The following is a 21,272-nucleotide window of genomic DNA, read 5'->3' as shown; positions in this document are numbered from 1 at the left end:
AACGTCCTCTAAAAATTTTTCTATTACTGTGAACAACACACAAGAAAAGGTTATGTAATTACCTATGTAATAATTTGAACAGAATTTGTTGTTGCCCATGTAAAAATTTATTTTTGGACAATTATAATCTGTGCTCTGCAGTGTTCAGTGCATATACAGACACAGTGGATGTAGTAAATGTTTGGATGTATTGTTTCATGCAATCACACAAGTGCCTAAGGCTTTGGCACAGAAACAGACAAACACACAAGGAAGTAGATTGTATAACAAACTACTGGTAAAGATAAAAGAAATAAAAAATTGTCTTCATTTAAAGAAGCAGAATTCAAATTTTTAATGGCCAACTGCTATTATAATGTAAATGAATACCTGGAATAGTTTCATGCAAAACTATTAGATTTATGTACTCTGTGCCAATAGTAATTTTTATCTTACTGTTGCTATGATCTAAATAAATAATATGTACAAAAGTGTTAGAATTATTATATGTTATATCTAAATATCAATTGTGTATTCCACGTAAAAAGTCTCTCTCATACATTAATGTAATTAATCAAAGTTGTACACGCTGTTTCAATGCGGTCTGATGTTGTGTAGTCTATTATGCACATTTGTATTGTGTAGAGTGTTGTTCACCCTTTATATATGTACATTGTCTCTGGATGAATAAACTACTACTACTACTACTACTAACAGGACTAAGTTTTGCAACCTTTAGGGGCCATTCAACCTGACAAAACTTAACACTATCTAACTTGGATCATTTTCCAAAGGGTGTGCATGATATCTAAGAGTATAACACTCTGTTTACAAGCCTTCACTGTTGGAAAATTGCAATATGGGTAATCATTTACGTTCCTTCATAGACGGCCAAATTAATGTCATGTACGCACTTCCAAAACCATGAAACCACTGTCACTAGTACATTCAGCTGGTTGATGAATTCATAGCCTCAAGGGCTTGATGCTAAACATACGCATGTTCATTCACAGAGTGAATTGAAAATTTGGACACAAGGGCCCAAGAATATATTTCAAGCCATTGACCATTGGTCTGGGACATGAATTATACTGTATGAATCATTTTCACTTATGAACACACATGAGGTACATTAGAAGCAGTGGGAACATGTTACAATGGTCTGTATGAGAGTATGTGCAGAATGGATCTGTTAACAGGTGGGCTACTGTTCTGTTGGTTGGCAAGATCCTCAAATGTGCATGATAGTACTGTAACTGTTGTAGCTTTCAAACATTCAATAACAAATAAAACTAGTTGAAACTTCATGGTAAATTAAAACTATGTGCTGGACCAGGACTCAAACATGGAACACTGCATTTCACTGGCAGTGTTCTTACTTACTGAGTATCCAGGCATCATTCACAACCCATTTTCACAGTTTCACTTGTGTCAGTACCTCTCTCCCATTTTCCAAGTTTCAATGTGAGGACACGTCACACATTGTGCCTGGACAGCTCAGTTGGTTTTGAGTTTGAGTCCCATTCTGGCACACAGCTTTAAGCCAGGAAACAGTACACAGTCTGCTGCAGAGTGAAAGATTAATTCTGGAAGTAAGACTGGTGTCTGTCGCAGGATGTTTGCTGTGTGTTAAGTACTCTTTTTGGGACTCTTTTCAAATGAACCATAGTATGAGGGGCATTCGAGAAGTAATGCAAAAGTTTTTTTTTTCTGAATTGTGGTCGGCTTTATTCACGATTCCAATACACAGTATTAATCCCCACTCTTTTGGTTACAAAACCCTATTTTTGAACATAATCTCAATTCAATGTGATGGCCTTATGCCACCTTACTGAGAGGCCCTGTACGCTCACGCGATACTGCTCTACTGGTCGACATCAGAGCCAACATCTTGCTGCATCAATAACTTCCCCATGGGCTGTAGGATGGATGAGGAAGAACAGTCCAACAAGTTTTGTGAGCTCCCCTCGGGTACGCAGACTCGTGTGAGTCCTCGTGTATTAATGGAGAAAGAGAAGTTCATTTGCATTTCCATGGTGACAAAACATTGAAATTGTTTCTTCAATTTTCTCAGCAGAGCATAATACACTTGCGAGTTGATTATTGCACACTGATGGAGGATACCAAATAGAATATCCCCTTCAGAGTCCCAGAAAACCATCACACTGAGTGTGCAGCTTTGAACTTCTTTTTCAAGAGGAGAGATGCTGCGCTGACACTCCGTGGACTACCATTTGGTTTCTGGTTCAAAGTGATGAACACCTTCCATCATCTGTGATGATATCCAACAAAAAATTGTCACCATCAGCCTCATAACATGCAAGCAATTTCACACAGATAATCATACATTGTTCTTTATGGTCTTCTGTTAGGTGGCGAGGGATCCAGTGTGCACACACCTTTGAGTACCTCATCCGTTGGACGAGTGTGTCAGCTCTTCCAACAGAGACATTCAGTTGAGCAGCAAGGTATTTGATTTTGATATGTTGATCACCTTGAAGGAGAATATCTGCAGATTCTAACATTACAAGAATCATAGCTGTGTGCAACCTGCCAGCATGGATAGGCCTGTGTGACCTTGCTACAGTGATGAAAGAATGCCTTGCCCAAAGACTCATCATGCTTTTGCCTGGGTGTTAAAATTACGAACAACTTCAGTTGGAAAGACCACACAGATAATATTGTGGGGAAGGTGAGCCAAAGGTTGCGTTTCATTGGCAGGACACTTAGAAGATGCAACAAGCCCACTAAAGAGACAGCTTACACTACACTCGTTCGTCCTCTGTTAGAATATTGCTGCGCGGTGTGGGATCCTTACCAGGTGGGATTGACGGAGGACATCGAAAGGGTGCAAAAAAGGGCAGCTCGTTTTGTATTATCACGTTGTAGGGGAGAGAGTGTGGCAGATATGATACGCGAATTGGGATGGAAGTCATTACACCAAAGACGTTTTTCGTCGCGGCGAGATCTATTTACAAAATTTCAGTCACCAATTTTCTCTTCCGAATGCGAAAATATTTTGTTGAGCCCAATCTACATAGGTAGGAATGATCATCAAAATAAAATAAGAGAAATCAGAGCTCGAACAGAAAGGTTTAGGTGTTCGTTTTTTCCGCGCGCTGTTTGGGAGTGGAATGGTAGAGAGATAGTATGATTGTGGTTCGACGAAACCTCTGCCTAGCACTTAAATGTGAATTGCAGAGTAGTCATGTAGATGTAGATGTAGATGCTCACTGCCAGGTCTCTGTAAACATTCTTCAAGCACCTATGAATATCTGCAATGTTCTGGTCCCCCTCCTCCCCCCCCCCCCCCCTTAAAAAAAAAAGAAAAAAAGCTCTCGATTCAGAACACACCTCCACTACAGACGCCATTTTGAAAGCTATGTATGACGCTGCCACTTACTGGCACTTCATGAAACAATAGGGGCAGAAGTGGGAATATTCCATGATGTCCCACAACAAATTCTGAATTTTTCAAATGAAATTGGTGGAAAAAAAGTGTTGCATTACTTATTGAATACCCCTCATAAGTCATTTCCCATTCCCAGTTCATGCAACACATGAACCTTACACCATGCACTGCTTTCAACAGACGTTACATGGCCAGTGAGTGATATCAACGAGTCATATAATTTATCTTATGTTATAGCCAAATATGTGACGTTATAGCCAAATAGCATAAGAGTTTTTTTTTATCTGTGTATATGTAAAGCACTAAGCAGCACAGGCAATGTATACAACAAAATAACTTCAGAATGTGGAACAACCCCTACAGATGTACCACAGATACTGGTGCTGGGTCTACTCTTGTTCTGATTATTTATAAAAGATTTTCCATCATACATTGCCTGACAAAAATGTGAAGCACTCAGAAAATAATACCAGGTGTGAGGATGTCATCATAAAGGTACGTTTACACTGGGATACATGTATCGTGACATGTATGAGCGACATGTCAATTTGACATGTCGCGATACATCACCTCATACAAAAATTCACGGAATTTGTATGCGGACCCTCCAGCTCATACATGTCACATATACATTTTGTTTATCGCTTTTTGGCCATATACGCGACATGTATGAGCGACATTTGAAGAACTCGCGCATGCGCAGTACTATCATTTCCTGTCGTCTTGTCGACTGCCGCTTATTTTGACGATTAGCGCATGCGTAGTACCAGGCTCTTTGGCGGCTGTTTGAGTTTTGAAGGTGCCGACTGTCGTTTCGACGTTAATGTATCTGCACAGAATATCAAAAAGTGCCATATGCAACATTATTCTTCGTGTTTGCGAGGCCATTGTGCAAGTTTTATCCCAAGAAGTGAAGGTAAAAGTTTTATATATATCAGAGTATGTAATACATTATACAATTTTTTCATGCTTCTGGCACATATATCAATGTTTCGCTATTATTCCTGCGGCCTCGCGTGATAATGTTGACAACGGATGCTAATGCCGACAATCGTGTGTGAGATGTTGGCATTAGCAATCACGCGACAATGCAAATGTTTTGTCATGAAATCTTCGTTTTACGAAGAATCCCCAGTGGCTAAAAAACGAAGTGTTACTGCCAACTGATCCTCTGGTGGAATCACTTCCCGAAAGTTTGTGTTGGTTTTGGACACAAGAGGAGCCACAAGTGATAACAAACCGCGGAAATCCTCCATACTCATCCTAACATAATTTCTAAAATATGCACCATCCTCTAGCGTTAATTCGCGAGAAACTCTCTGTGCCACCATCTACGCTTCCTCCGCCTTTTCTTCCTATCATCTTCCAAAAGAGCAAGTGTATCAGCACATAAAAATGTGAAATCTTCCAAATCATCGTCGGAAGCTATCGCACAGTGATACATATCAACCAGTGTAAATGCACGCTCATACATGTATGAGGTTGATACTTGTCGACTCATACAAGTCGTGCCGATACAAATCGCAGTGTAAACGCACCTTAACGTTGTACATGTACACAGCACAGTGGGTACACAAATAATTAGAGTTACCACTCTCTGCGACAGACAGAATGGCCACCAACACACATTAGTGCTCTTACTAGACCTGATGTGGTATATAACGGGCATTGGCAGCATCCAGTGTTGAGTGATCATTGTGAAAGACATGGAGATGCCACATACTTGTGTGAGACAGAGTTATGAGCACCTGCCAGTGTTTGAAGGGAGTCTCATTGTGTGTCTCCATTTGACCATGTGGTTGAATTGTGCAATACCCAGATATGTAGAACATTTGGATGTTGGATGTTGGACTATATTGGCATGTGGAGATGGGTATGCTCATTGTTAAGGTTCTGGTTGACCAAACTGATCACCACACTAGAGGATCTTCATACCACACACCAAGCACACCATAACCCCTTAATATCAAAGCCTGCCTTCCAAGAACAAGTAACAGACTCCCTACAACTTTCGGTGTCATCCTGCAGCATTGGCCAGAGCCTAGCAGCAGCTGGACTAGAGAATTACTGTCCCACACATAGGTTGTAGTTAGCATCACAACACAAATGGCTATGTTTTGAATGGTGCAATGACCAGGAATCATGGACTGCTGACAAATGGTGTTGCATTGTGTTCAGTGGTGAATTGTGGTGAGTATGATGGCAGCCTGGTGAGAGACTCAATTCTAACATTTTAGAGGTGCACAGTAGTGTTACTCCTGGCATCATGGTGTTGGGAGCCATTGGGGTTGACTTCAAGTCATAGCTGGTAGTGACTGAGGGAACTGACATTACAGCAATAAGTTAGAGATATCCTGCATTGTCTTGTGTTATCTCTCATGGAACAGTACTGTGGTGGCGTTTTTCAACCAGGCAGTGCTCGTCTGCACATGACATGTGTCTCTATGAACATTCTGCATAATGCTCAGGTATTTCTCATTGCCAGCAACACCCTCAGATCTGTCCTGATAAAACACATGTGGGAGCAGCTCCATCCAAGTGCCAGTTCCAGGATATCATGGACTAGATAAACAGTCATGGGCCAGCTGGCCTCAGCAAAGGATACCATGGCTCTTGGACATGCTTCCCAAGTAAATCAATACATGCATCCAAATAAGGGGGTGTGCAACATCATACTGGCAAGTGCTTTGTAAAGTGGACTCTATCTTGGAATCACTGAAATAACATTACATTCTCTCTCATAGATTCATTTTCACCCTACTCCCCCTCTGGGTGCTTCACTTCTTTTTGTCAGACATTGTCTATTGAAGAAGCAGAATATTTCTATTTAATAATGATGCAAGCATTATGAGCAAGCCTAATGGTGAACTTCTACACTTCTTTTTCTTGTGTCTTTGTCCCACATCCTATATGGGGTCAACATGATTACTCTTGGATTTGGCATGTTTAATTGAACAGGTAGCTGGATGCCCTCCCTGCTGCCACCTCATTACCCCCCCCCCCCCTGCCCCAGAGGGAATATGTGTACACCAAATGTCTGGGTGTAGTGTTATCCATGTGAAAGAGAGTAAACATTTTCTAAATGTTTGCAAATAATGTAATTGAGATGGGACTTGGGTACCAGCACAGTATTCACCTAATCAGATGTAAGAAATCACCTATAAATCATATCCAAGTTGGCAGGCAGACTGGCTGTCATCATTAATCCACTAGGTGGTTTTGATCTGGGGCCAACGCACCTGTCTGAATCCCAGAAGCAGTGTTACACTCGGCTATCTGGACGGTGTGTAATTTCTACACTTGAAAATGTAAAAAAAAAAAAAAAAAAAATGTTTTCATGACAATAATTAATGATTGGATCTCTGCAGACAGATGATCACTGTGTTTACATAAAACACAATACATGCAATCCAGTACAGCACAAGGTCTGACAACTTCATTAGAAATAATGCAGGAATTTAAATTAACAAAACAAATAGAATATTCGAAGTTCTTAGGTGTTTATACTGACAAGAATCCAAACTAGAAGTCACATGTTATAGATCGCCTTAAAATATCTATACATGGATCAGGTATTGATGCCCTGTTACTTTTTCGTTACACATATCATTGTATTTTGGACATCAAAATATCGCAAATTTAACCTACCTTTTCTATTTTCATTCACTTACATCTTGAGCATCATCAGGGATACCCAGTCATCAACAAAAAAATGTGTGTTGTATAGAAGAATTTGTTGTGTGGAAGTGTGTAAGGTGTACATGGTGTCCACTCTAGAACTTCCTGAAAACTGCTCTTTAAACTTGAGGATACACTGATAACAGCCTTACGATACACTTACTTTCTTGGGCTGTTTGTTGTCAACAATCAGTCAGTCAAAAATTGAGAACAGTAGCAAATTTCATAAATATAATATTAGAAAGAGAAATGAATTACACTATCCGTCAATGAGCTTTAGTGTAGTACAGAATGAAATGAGCTATTCAGCTACAAAAATCTTTGACCAGCTATGAAATGTTGTAAAGAATTTAAAAGTGTTTTTAAATGTATTATTTTTAAATTTGTTTAAAATCATTTTGAAACATGAACTGAAAACATATCTCCTTGATAACTCCTTCTACTCCACAGAAGAGTTTCAGGATGTGCATAGTATGGTGTGTGTGTGTGTGTGTGTGTGTGTGTGTTTTAAGATATAAGCTGGTGTTTCAAGTTATACACTGAGGTGACAAAAGTCGTGGGATATCTGCTAATATCACGTCGGACCTCCTTTTGCCTCGCATAGTGCTGTAACTCAATGTGGCATACACTCAAAAAGTCACTGGAAGTCCCTTGCAGAAACATTGAGCCATGCTGTCTCTATAGTCTTCCATAATTGTGAAAATGTTGCTGGTGCAGGATGTTGTGCACAAACTGACATTTCAAGTATGTCCCATAAATATTTTCTGGGATTCATGTCAGGCAACCTTGGTGGCCAAATCATTTGCTTGAATAGTCCAAGCTGTTCTTGAAACCAGTCATGAACAACTGTGGCCCGGTGACATGACGCAGCATCATGGCAACATGAAGTCTATGAAGCCTGAAAATTGTCTCCAGGTAGCTGAAAATAACCATTTCCAGTCAATGATTGGTTCAGTTGAAACAGAGGACACAATCCATTCTGTGCAAATACAGCCCACACCATTATGGAGCCATCATCAGCTTGCACAGTTTCTCCTTGACAAAATGGGTCCACGGCTTCATGGGGACTGTGCCATATTTGGACACTAACATCAGCTCTTAACAACTGAAATCAGCACTCATTTGACCAGTCCATGGTTTTCCAGTCGTCTTGGGCCCTACTGATATTGTCATGAGCCCAGGAGAGGTGCTATAGGCAACATTGTGCTGTTAGGAAAGGCTTTCGCATCAGTCGTCTGCTGCGTAGTCTATTAACGCCAAATTCTGCCACACTGTCCTAACCGATACATTTGCTGTACTTCCCACAATTATTTTGGGGGCTATTTCACACAGTGTTGCTTGTCTGTTAACACTGACAACTCTACACAAATGACACTGCTCTTAGTCATTGACTGAAGGCCGTCGAACACTGCATTGTCTACGGTGAGAGGTAAAGCCTGAAATTTGGTATTCTCAGCACATTCTTGAGCTGTGGATCTCAGAATACTGAATTCCCCGAAGATTTACAAAATGGAACGTCCCATGCATCTAGTTACAATTACCATTCCACATTCAAAGTCTGTTGATTCTCGACATGGGCCATAATTACATCAGAAACCTTTTGACATGAATCACCTGAGTACAAATGACAGCTCTGCCAATGCATAGCCATTTTATAAGTTGTGTATACGACACTACCAGCTGTATCCACACTGTAGTGAGAAATCACAATTTTGATCCACAGAACATGCAAATAACTAATAATTAATTACATTTTCTGATAGGTACTGTGAGCCACAATAAACGGTTAAGAATGCCCATTTTTGGGCCTTTCTGGAGTATACATTTTCCCGATCATATGTACTTACATGTGATATTTACAGAGAATGACAATAAAAACTGTCTCATTACCCTTACAGAAGGTACACTCAACAATGGGTGTGTTTCTAGTTCTATGTTATTCCAAAGAAGGAGAGAAGGAAGATTAGGGTTTAATGCCCCATTTACATCTAGGTTGTTAGTGGCAGGTAATCTATAGAAACAGGTTGTGGGTATATTAGCTTAATGGAATGTCTTAAGATGAACAATGAAAGCTAGGAAAATGCCATAACAGATTGTTCTGTGATATTCACTGGGTAATGTTTCACCATCAAATTATATAGGTTAGGAATGTTATGTCATTAATTAGTCAAGCTGCACTACAGATATATCATTGCAATGAGATAGCACTGCAAATGTACAATGTTGTTAATAATGAAATCTTACAACAATGTGTTCCAAGTTTTTGCTAATATATGAATAAAAAAATAAAATTTAATAAATACATAAATAATTCTAAACTCAGACATAAATGAAAAATTTAACAGGTTCTAAATATCATTTGCTTTCTCAGGTGACAGATGACTTGGAAGGCCACTCTATGATGTAATGCACCTAATTCGCCTAAACTCAGTCATTTTTGTAAGATGTCACCTGACTGCCTGAGGGCAACATGGTAGTTCAATATGCTGTTGAAACAACACTGTTTTGCATTGAATGTGGAGAAGAACACTCTACAGTAGTATGGGAAATTCCACTTGCAAATATTGTAAATAATGCTTTCCATTTAACCAGGGATGTGGTGCAGAATGTTCAGTCAGTTTTGCACCAATGATTCCTATCCAGACATTTACAACAAATCTTTGCTGGTGACCACACACTTATGATATGGAAAGTAATCTAGCATGATTAGCACTTCTAAAATGATGACAGATTTTTGAAAGTACCTTATAAACCAATGATTAGGAACTGGAAAACTTCACATATTGCAACAAATGCAAAAAGGATGGGAATTCTGCCTCAAAATGTTAAATTATTTGATAGATACTATTTAATGGTGAACTGTATCCAGATGAAATATTTTATTAGAGACAATATGAAATAGCTTTATTTTCTGGCTACAAATACAAAACATTTTACCAGTTTTCAGTTACTGGTATTGCACATCGTCTGGTGAAGCCCAGTTTGGTAGATAATGTCTCTAAGAGTACAAACACAATGATGTGTCAATGTGCTCAATGATATGGAGCCACGCCAACTGTGGGAAGTTGAATAGTGTGTTTAATGCTAACACTTTTAATGTGGTAAATTAGGTGGCAGATGTTTTAAACTGTAGTTGCACCTTATAATGCAGAGGTCAGGCCTGAACTACATTGTCAACAATACTCTGTGAGCTTCAACAAGCACTTGCATGGTAGCCATCCCCAGATGCTTTGTGTTGTGCATTGCTCATTGTCTTCTTTTCTTATTTTGAAACAAACAAAGTGACTAATCCTGGTCCATCACGAATTTTGATTATGACCACTGCAACACCAGAAGAGTGTCGTGATCCCTGTGACAATGCATAATTTCTGCTGTAAGCTGCTGTGCTGCAAAAGGGACATGGGGTTTGTTTCCCAGCACCGCTTCTCTCTCCTCTGGCACTCAAAATTGTAGTTTCTTTACGCTTGAAGCCATATACCACTATATCCTACAGTGCCCACATTCTGTGCTATAGTGATTGGAAAACAAAAGCTATAACATTTCTTGACTGCACCAAAATTTTTCTCCAAAAGTCCAAAGAGAGTTACTATACATTCAGTTCTACTTCTACACTAAGTGCCTTGTCAGTTCTGTCTGTAGCCATTGGCAAGCATGAGTTGCACAGCTATGAATGCCTTTGAAAGGTCAAAATTAAAAGTCTGCAGATTTTGTATTTATAGAAACGGCAGCAAGACAAAAATAATGTCCAGAAACACCTTAAACTGGAGATGCATTCAGTTCACCAGTGGGAAAATGCTGCTGCTTTTCAACAGAACAATCATTTTGGAAGTTTAAATACAGCCAAACAAAGAAAATAAATGTCATTTTGGTGGAAAATGGTGTTGAAGTTTTTGTGAAAGTGAACATTCCAGTTAAAAAGTTCCCAATCAGAACTTTTCTTTAATAGTCAGTTTCAAAGAACTAAGATTTTGTTCGTCTTCACTCATGTAGTGCCATGATCTTTTAAATTTGTGTGTCTAATCACTCAAACAAATCACAAATTTCAATGGAAATAGATGCAAACTTTGCAAAAAATAAATGCAAATTTTGCTAAAAATAGATGCTACAGTTTCTGGTCCACGCTCATAAAATATGATCATCATATGTATTCTAGAAAGCTCTGCTTGCAAGACTCTATTTGCAATTCTTTTTAGAAAGTGTTTGATTTACCCAGTCGTCCACGTATCTTGGATGATTCAGAGCAGCAGTAACATGTGAGAAATAGCAAGCAGGAAGCATGCTGATTCTGTTGAATGTTTGTTGTAATTCATAAGAGGAAAGTCCCCATGTTCAGGAAACTAGTGGTCATAACTTACTTTCTGACAGTTTTAATGCCTATTTTTATATGTCCCAGCTTTTATCATCCAGTTACCTAATATTGAGGCTCCATAACTTTAAACTACTGCAGTAACTGTTGTTCGGCAGCTTTAATGAATTCTTAAAAAACTAATCAATCTGATGGAAGGATAGGAGGTAGTTGAAGTGAATGAGAATTATTCTGTGAAAAATGACATACTTGTGCATTCTGAATATGATAACAGATATTGTGGTTAGTTTACTTTAAAATTCATCATGTAACCATACAACTTCCCAATTGAAGATCTCTAACAACATTAATACAACTAGTAATGATGCAGTGTATCTGTGCAGTCATTTTTCTGTTGCACTATTTGAAAGTGTAACAGGAAAGGAAATGACTATTTGTGATACAGGTTACCCTCCGCCATGCACTGTACAGTGGCTTGCAGAGTACGTACGCAGATGTAAATGTAGACATAGATCTACTAATAATTGTGTCACCACTGGTTGTCATTATGCAACTAGCTAGCATTCATGTTTGTATATTTCAATGAGCCATCCTTTCTATGACTGCAAACACATTATCTAAGCAATTAATTTTGAATATCCTACCAAGTCTGCCTGAAAATTTTTTCCCAGGGATGGTAAATGTAAGACATATACATATCCACCATGGCTGGATATAAATTTGTGTTTATGGTAGAAGCATTGACTTTCACACACACACAAAACCATGCACAGATACATTGTATCAGCTAATTACATAGTACCAACAGTGCATCTCATCTCTGGAGTGGGGTTGTGTTGGCTGGCATTGGTGAGTTGAGATAGGAGGCAGGGAGGGGGAGGGCGAGTTGGAGGGAATGGTAGCTGACAGCTGGGAGAAAGAGACAGGAAAGGGGCAGGCTAGCAATGTGGTACCCATGAGCTTACTCTGGCACCGTTAGGGGGAGTTGTGTGTGGCACACAGTGAAGTGGAGGAGTGAGTAGGGAGAGGAGGGATAGAACAGAGGAAGAGGGAGGGGGAGAGTGTGACTAGAATGAGGGAGGTGGAGCCACAGGGGTAGTAATGAGATGCGAGTGTGACAGGAGCTGATGGAGATAGAGACCAGGAGGATTGCAGGGTCAAAGCATGGGTTGTAAGGACATTTCCCATCTACATAATTCAGAGAAGCTAGTGTTAGGAGTGAGAAACTTGAAAGAATAGGTGATGAAACAGCCTTTGAAGTTGAGTATCTTGTGCTCAGCAGCATGTTCTGTCATTGGGCGTTCAGCTTCATCTTGGTCACAGTTCGGCAATGGTCATTTAGGTGGACAGCAATTGGTACTCCACACGAATATGTGCCATATAGCAAGGGGTTGCGAGTAGGTGCAGCAGATATGCCCTGTCTGTTCCCCAATACCTGTGCCTATGGCAGCATGTTCCAGGTTCTAGCTTTCAGGTCTCTCAAGTGTGGTAACCATAATAATTTGGAGTCCGAAATGATGCCCAGAAACCTCACGGAGTTTTTAAAATGTAGAACGGTGCCCCTAATATGCAAGTCAGGTAAATCAAAAATATGATAAGAATGATTAAAATGATCTGCAGAAAACTGAAAACCCATGACTGGAAAGGCTGTGATGTTATCTGCAGTTGGGAGGCATTTAAATAATTGAAGAGCTGCACACCTGTCCCAGATTGCTTAACAGCACTCATCAGGACACCAAGGTATGGGTCACCTCCTAAGATGACCTGAAGACTTTGGGATGGATAAGTCAGCAGTATGATGGATCACTCATTTGATGTGGTGCACCCATTCTTGGATGTTGGTGTGGTGTTTGAACACAGCCAGCTGGCTGAACAATGTCCAGTTAGCCCAGCTGACCATCCATTTGAGTGGCTTCTGTTCAAGCAATCCCCCAATCAGTATGTTAATGTGGAGTGGGAAGTGTTCACTGGAATGAAGGTTGTGAATAACTTCCCACTGAACAGAGTATGCAAGGGCTGTAGAGCAGAGAAACAGGTCGATGACTGAGAATGACCCATTAGCAGCACAGAAATGAGTGGGAGTACAAGCTTTTAGGCTGCACAGTTACTGAGGTGTCATGAGGCTCCCCTAAAACCTGACACCAAGGGATAGTGGAAGTCAAGCCCCACAAGACATGATGAGCATTGAAGTCTCCCAGTCAGAGAAATAGGCGAGAGAGTTGTTCCGTAAGGTCTACGAGAGCCCCAGAGTCTACTCCATGAGACAGAGATAAATACAGTGAGCTAACTGTGAAACACAGCAACCCCTCCCTTGGCCCTTTCCCCAGTCGAATCCTTATTGTGACAGAGTATAGTCCCATAGGATAGAGGCATCAGGTGTTTTAAAATGTGTTTCCTGCAAACACATGTACACTGGGTGCTCCTGTGTTAGGAGCTTCAGGTCCTCCACATGTGTTGTGACTCCAATAATATTCCACTGGAGGATGGGAGCCATTTATCACAGAGGTTTCACTTTCACCCTATCTTTCCACCTGAGAGGGGGAACCTACCATATGTGGAGGCTCAACTTTGGTGTGAGTGATTGCCCCAGTCCGACATCAAGGTCCATTAGCTCAGAAGAAGAATCAAGAGATATGTCAGACAGGATGAGTTTGACATTGTTGGACAGTTGACTTCCCAGCTCTGTCAGTGGTTGATGCTTTGTCTTGGATTTTTTGCCCTGAGTGGGCTTAGGAACCACAACCAGAGCTGTGGTAGTAGCAGCACTGGATAGTGGACCAGGTTGATCCTTTCAAGGGGCAGGGAGCTCCACAACAGCAAAAACCATAGCCTTGTCCATTGTTCTGGGTGGAGGTATGGGCTTCAAAATAACTGCAGCAGAACAAGTGCACTGGCAGACGCAGGTACTAGTGTTGACACTAACAACCTCAATTTGAGTAGCAGCATTGGGTTTATGGACTGGCTATTTAAGAACAGATGCAAAGGAGGTAGTGAATGTCAAGGGCTGCGTGGCCTTATAGATCTTTTTGGTCTCTGCATATGAGGTATTTTTAGTGGGTTTGATCTCCCGTACCTCCCTTTCATCAAGAAAGACACTGCAGTTCCTACTCCAGACGAGGTGATGCCCAGAGCAGTTTATACACTTCACAGGAGATGAACAACCAACTCTTTCATGGGCAACCTTCCTATATATGCCACAGGTGGCTTCTCCCTTACATTTGACAGTAGTGTGCCCAGAGTGCTGGTACTTAAAACAGCACATTTGGTTTGGAAAATAAGGCCACACGCTGAGGCAAAGGAAATCTGCTTTGACATGTTCTAGAAGTTATGTGCTGCTGAAACTAAGTATAAAGAGTCTGATTTCACTAGATTGTCATCCACCCTTTTCATTATGTTTTCTAAGTCTACAATGCCTTTTTGGGTCCACTCATTTTCCAGTTCTTCTCTGGAAATGTCAATGAGATCCCTTTAAGTCACAACACCGTTTCTGTAGTTCTGCAGTTCTGTCTCTATTGCATACTCCCCAAGACATCTAGCTGTTTGGAGGTTAGCTGCTTGTGGGGAATTAGAAGTTTCCACTAACAATGTTCCATTTTGCAAATGTTTGACTAACTTTACAGAGCCATAGATTCCCTCTAAGCTAGTTTTGATATAGAAGGGTGAAACCCTCTCAAAAGTTTCTTTTTCTCTTTACTATGAGAAACACATTCTGGCCAGTGGCATGTGTTCTGTTACTGTAAATACCACCACTCTAAATAAGCCCAGAATCAGGTGGACTTGGTACGCAAGCCCTATTGTTTGATTGGCTGTTGGTACCTACCAGCAGTCCCTGCTGGGAGGAGGAAAAGAAAATTTCAAAGGAACCATCTCAATGTGGGAAGCTGGGGAATTAGAAGTACATCTAGATAAGAGCCCCATGTGCCTAAGTAAACCTTATACAACTGAGGTGCAGCAGGTTCCCCAGAGGTTGCTCACTAATGACTATTCCTCCTAAACAGCCATGCATCTCATTGGTGCACAGGACACCTTAAGACTGAGGGGTTTTTTATAGAGCCTTTTACCATCTTCATGATCCAGGTGGTCAAACCAAGATCCCCATGGCACATGGGGCTCTTATCTAGATGTACTTCTAATTCCCCAGCTTCCCACATTGAGATGGTTGCTTTGAAATTTTCTCTTCCTCCTCCCAGCAGGGACTGCTGGTAGGTACCAACATCCAATCAAACAATAGGGCTTGTGTAGCAAGTCCACCTGATTCTGGGCTTATTTAGAGTGGTGGTATTTACAGTAACAGAATACATGCCACTGGCCAGAATGTGTTTCTCATAGTCAAAACAGAAAAAGAAAGTTGAGAGGGTTTCACCCTTCTATATCAAAACTAGCTTAGAAGGAATCTATGGCTCTGTAAAGTTAGTCAAACATTTGCATAATGGAACATTGTTAGTGGAAACTTCTAATTCCCCACAAGCAGTTAACCTCCAAACAGCTAGATGTCTTGGGGAGTATGCAATAGAAACAGAACTGCAGAACTACAGAAACGGTGTTGTGACTTAAAGGGATCTCATTGACATTCCCAGAGAAGAACTGGAAAATGAGTGGACCCAAAAAGGCATTGTAGACTTACAAAACAAAATGTACTTATATATGAATGTTTAATGTGAATGTAAAATGACTCATGCCACATAATTATCATTAATTGTACATGTTATCCATGGAACATGAAACAAGCTAACTAATTAACTGTCTCACATGAGAGCATAGGATCTCCGTGTCCTACATAGTGATCATTCAAATAGACGATGTTGTTAGTGCACCTTATATATGATACCAGGCCTGGTCACGATGCTAAACATAACCAACACTAATGCACTCTAGTGACTGTTCTGTCACAAGAATTGCAACTGTTAATCATTTACATACCCACCCATGGTATATGTTTGTACGAAGTTACATAGACATCTGGTAGTTCATTATGGGTGCTTAACTTTTTTGTCAGGCAGTGAATTTATATGATATTTTTTTGTATCTCTGAAGAATATTTGTGAATATTTTTGAGTGTATGGGATTCTATTTCTTTTGTTTTCTTTTCATGTTAGTAGTCTCATTTTCATTCAGCTACACATAAAAAAAGGTTTCCATTTTCAGGGACATTCAAGATAGATGTGCTGCTCAGGTATTGTGTCTGTTTATAGAATGATGTACCTGTGAGTGCAGTTTTCCTGAATGATGAATTATTGGATGTGGGAGAGCATCACTCTGTTTTTGGACTAAAAACTGGGCCTGCTTTGGCATGCACCAGCATGCAATGAGTGTCATGCATTAGTATGTGTGAGAGTTGAGTCAGTGCATGGATGCCTATTTAGCAAGCAACACAAGTCTGGAGCATTTTTTTTTTTTGAGTAGTACGATTTACGTTACGTGTAATACAGTCTGTATGATAGTGGTGCATGGTCATAAAGAAAATTAATAACTGTTATGATGGATGTCCTGGGGAACTGATAAAATAAATGTTGTCTTTGTTCAGAGTTTGTTAATGTATGTATTAACCTGCAACCATCAAGATCTTTCCTGAATCTGGCAGTACAGGATCCTATCAATTACATTTCTGAGCTCACTCACTACTCAGCCTGCTTGTCAGGAAGAAGATCAAGCGAGAGAACAATAAGTGAGTAGCTTACAGAATGTCTACTGTGCTAGTGTCAACGTTTTCATTCTGGGACTCAGTTGTGGAGGAAGCTGGGGAAATTGGATGGCAAAGGAATTAATTAATGGAGGTAGAAGTTTCAGCCTGGAGAAAGCCTGGAATATGGCACATTATTTGATCACCTCGCAAAAAAGTTGCCACAGTGCAGCTCATACTGATACATAGATAACTCAGCATCAATTAAGCATCTAACCACAGATTCAGTTCACACAAAACTTTTTGTCGCTAAACATCTCTGGCCCTTGTGTATTCTGTGGCAGGTGTAGTTATGTGGATCTCATGTTTATAATGACAAATGTGAATGCCCTAGCTTCAGTGTGTCAGCTCACTCAGATGATGGCCAAATTGTATGTAACTGAAACATCATTTAAAGAAATGGATTTTCCACAGCTGGATGCTTGAAATCTAATGTATCAGTCAATTATTGGGCTGACTAGAGATGTGCACTTGAGATCATTATTTAAATAATTGTGTGGTGGCAACATCGATGGCAGAAATCTTGGTAGATGTTATTCAAGCATGTTTTGTTGTACTGAACATAACTAAAAAATAATTTTTCTTTGTTATTCAAACTACAGTATCTTCTCAGACATCAAATTAAGCCATGGCCCTATAACTCTGGAAACAATGAATTCAACAAATATAAGCCTATCTTCAGCAGTTGTGGACTTGCGTATCTACTAATGGGGGTTGAATAAATGTCAGAAAATACATATAGGTAGGTCTCCAAGTCATATACTGGCTAAAGTGGGAACAACTAGATATGATCAAGTTTTATGTTCACACTTCTCCACTGAAGTTACTTGAACATTAAATATTCCATCATTGAGTACTACACAAATATCTTCTTACTTTAATGAAGTTAACAAGTCTGAAGAAACCAGAGAACAATAAACAAACATGTTCTATGGGAAGACTGAAATTCACTCATTGTAGTTAAAAGATGTAACACTGTACTTACCCTAAAACATCTTTTATAAGTCACTGAGATGTGGACAAACAGGAGTGCATTTGGTATCAGTTCCCCATTTGAGGCCATCAAACGAATATGACGATACCCTGTTGAAAGACCATTATAGATTGACTTTACACGATGATGATGCTACATGACATACTGTAGGAAACATAATGGCTGCAGATTATGTAATACTACCTCGATACAAAAGTAATTAATTTATTCACACTGCTATGAACTATTTGTTGTGGCATACTAGTTCATAGTTCTTCTTCAGCCTGGATCTTTGTACTTACATTCTGAAGAATTTCATTAAAACTGAGCCAGTCTTGGTCAGTTGGTGATAAGTTTGCTACAGGTGTCTTTTTGTGCTCCTCCAGAAGTAAAAAACTGCAGAGCCCTTGAATAGCCTTACAGAAACTGATATGCAAACGTGTTTTGGCAGTAGGGGGAGTCACTGTGAATGTATGCAGAACTTAGATGGATCCTGATTTGAAAGCAACCACCAGTAACTCAGCATATTTGTTAAGTGCACAAATTTTCAGCATTAATTTAATTTCTTTTCTCATAGTAGTGAAAAAGGTAGCCGTGTTCATTCCATGAAAAATGCTGATTTCACTTCTCTCTAGGTGCTGTCTCACCCAAATAGTAACTACTTGTACTAGAAAATATGGTAGACATGGTTCTGACATAATGATTCATAGTGATGCTGCCACAGCTGCTAAGGTTGGCATTTTGAAAGATACGAATGATGAACAGAGTACACCAAGAATCCATGGCGACTCTCATGTAAATAATGCTGAATTGAAAATGCACAAGTTAAAATGTGGTGTAATTTAGGTAAAAGATGTTTTCTCAGTAATTTGATTGTCAGTACAGGGGTTAAACCTCAGGATGGAACAAAGTGTGAAACAGTTAATACCAATATTGGAACTCTTCCAAGGTGTGGACAGTAAAATGTTCTTTGGGAGATTACTCGTCCATCTTCATATGCAAAGAGATATGTCATCAGTGATTTTCCCTTGAGTGCTTGTCATCTGTTCATGGACAAACCTCTTCTCACATTCTAAAATGCATTGGAACGAGGCATGTAGAGTGTGGGAAGCTGAAGAGTAATCATTATTGTTAGAAGAGCTAGATGCATATTATGCTATTTTGTATGTCACGAATGCCATTGAATCCAAAGGAAGAAGTGGACTTTCTTTGATCAGATAAATGTGGAATACAGTTTTATAAGTCTGTGATGTGGTGTAATTACTTCAGGAAGATCATGACACTCCTCAGATTTCATTTGAAGTCAACACAGTTGGAGGAACTAAAAAAAAAGTGACACATTTTCTCTCATGTATGACATGAGTGCAAGATTCATAGCTAATTGTCAGAGCTTGTGTATTCCTGGCCCATATATTTGTGTTGATGTGCTATTATTCCTATCCAAGTGTATATGTTGGTTCATTCAGTTCATGGTTTCAAAACCTGAATACTATAGGCAGAAATATTGTTAATAAGGGTTGCAAATATATGCTAAATGCTTTCCCATATCATGGTAAAGATGAGTTTCATCTTGGTGGTGAATCACAGAGTGACTTTGTAGTGAAGAAGCTTATAGGTTCATACTTGAATAAAGGAAAGAATGTTACAGGTGACAACTTCTTCACACTGCCTTCACAATCATAGCATCTGGAACAACCAAACTGAACAAGCTGGCTTTGTACAACATGCAAAATTAGAAGGGAGTGCCTGAGTGCATTAAAAAAGCTTGCAAGGGCCTATACAAGACTTTAGTTTTCGAAAATGATAATGTGATCCTTACAGTGTGTCAATGAACGCCAGAATAGATAGAGGTTGTTAGCATGATGGTCTACAGGTACTCAGTGAAAGCTGGTGAAAGAATGTGGTCTGTTGATACTTTTTTGTAATTTTCTGGATTCAGAAGGTGTCAGTAATTTGGTAACCTACAGAGAAGCAACAAACATCTAAATAACAAGATGAATTTTCTTCTCTAGATCAAAGAGGAACTTGCCAAAGATTACGCAGAAGCCAGAGTCACAGCTCTAGATATTCATATTGAATCATTAGATGTAGGTGGAAGCTACCACCTCTGCCAGGTGCAAAAAATTTGCAAATTAGGGAAGAGTTCATACAAATGTGTAACAAATCAGTTTGCAAGAAATGTGTTGCTAAAATTTCTTGTGGTTCTGCAGATGCAAAGCTCGGTCTACAGACAACAATGATCTGTAGATATCTAAACAGAACACACTTACTTACACAGACTGTAAAGTTTACCTTTGGAGAATGTGTGTTAAAGTGAAGACCTATATTAGGCCATGGCAACATACTGACTGTATATTATCTGTTCTTACTTACTTACAGAAAACATCATATTGCACACAAAGCTTTTTGATTTTACTATATTTCTATAAAAATACAAGATTCTGTCATGACATTATGAATAATTTTCAAGTATTTGCATATTTAAATTGATGTAGACAAAAACTGTGAAAATATTCTGTTTCCATTCTGTTATTTGAATACAGTTTAAAATAAATTGTTAATATCTACCATGAATGTTCTTAATATTTGAACTAAAACAACATAACAGATCATTAGAGTTACTATTTGTTACAGGAAAACACATCCCCTAAAATAAGAACAAGTTTTAAATGCATCAAGTCACATGGAACAGTAGTGTGCCCATAATTATACTTTGGTTATTTAGGTTTATTTATTTTCATTCTGTGGGGCGTTATAGCTGCAGAACATCAGTACGATAATATTGTTAAAATAATATGTTACGTATATGTGCGTGAGGTTGACATACTACACACGCATATTACTTACTATTACTTAAGAACATTTTATAGGACTTAGTTTCAATTTTAGACTTATAATCTGCGAAACTGCTGCTGGTGTAAAATCCACTTTACCAGTTACAATGCCTTATCTGATAAAAGAAAATGTTATGTAATAATTGAAGGAATAAGACTGGTAGCCTGAAAACAAAAAGTGAAAGGAGAGTGTTCCTTTCCCATGTGAGTCTATGAACAACTCAAAACCATTGACACATTGAAAAACATACGAAAACTCTGGCTAAATTAATAGAAAATTCAGGATGGAGTAGAATTATTTGTAAGTGATAACTTGCTACTTACAAAATAGAAATCGTGAGATGGAAACCTCAGAAAATCGACCTCATACTTTAAAGATACAAGCACGCTTGGAAGATATCAGCCACAGC

The 21,272-nt window shown here is 39.3% G+C and overlaps 1 protein-coding gene across 1 annotated transcript in view; it reads right to left on the bottom strand.

Moving 5' to 3' along the window:
• LOC126470611 (inactive phospholipase C-like protein 2) overlaps window positions 1-21,272 on the bottom strand; it is a 725,325-nt gene that overhangs the window by 65,257 nt on the left and 638,796 nt on the right. The window contains exon 15 of the mRNA XM_050098565.1: window positions 18,041-18,138. Coding sequence (XP_049954522.1) covers window positions 18,041-18,138 — 98 coding nt within the window. The remainder of the gene's footprint in view (window positions 1-18,040; window positions 18,139-21,272) is intronic.

Source organism: Schistocerca serialis, chromosome 3 (genome assembly GCF_023864345.2).
Source record: "Schistocerca serialis cubense isolate TAMUIC-IGC-003099 chromosome 3, iqSchSeri2.2, whole genome shotgun sequence".
Classification (NCBI taxonomy): Eukaryota; Metazoa; Arthropoda; class Insecta; order Orthoptera; family Acrididae; genus Schistocerca; species Schistocerca serialis.
Note: the sequence above shows the minus strand (reverse complement) of the source record. Positions and strands in the feature narration are given on the sequence as shown.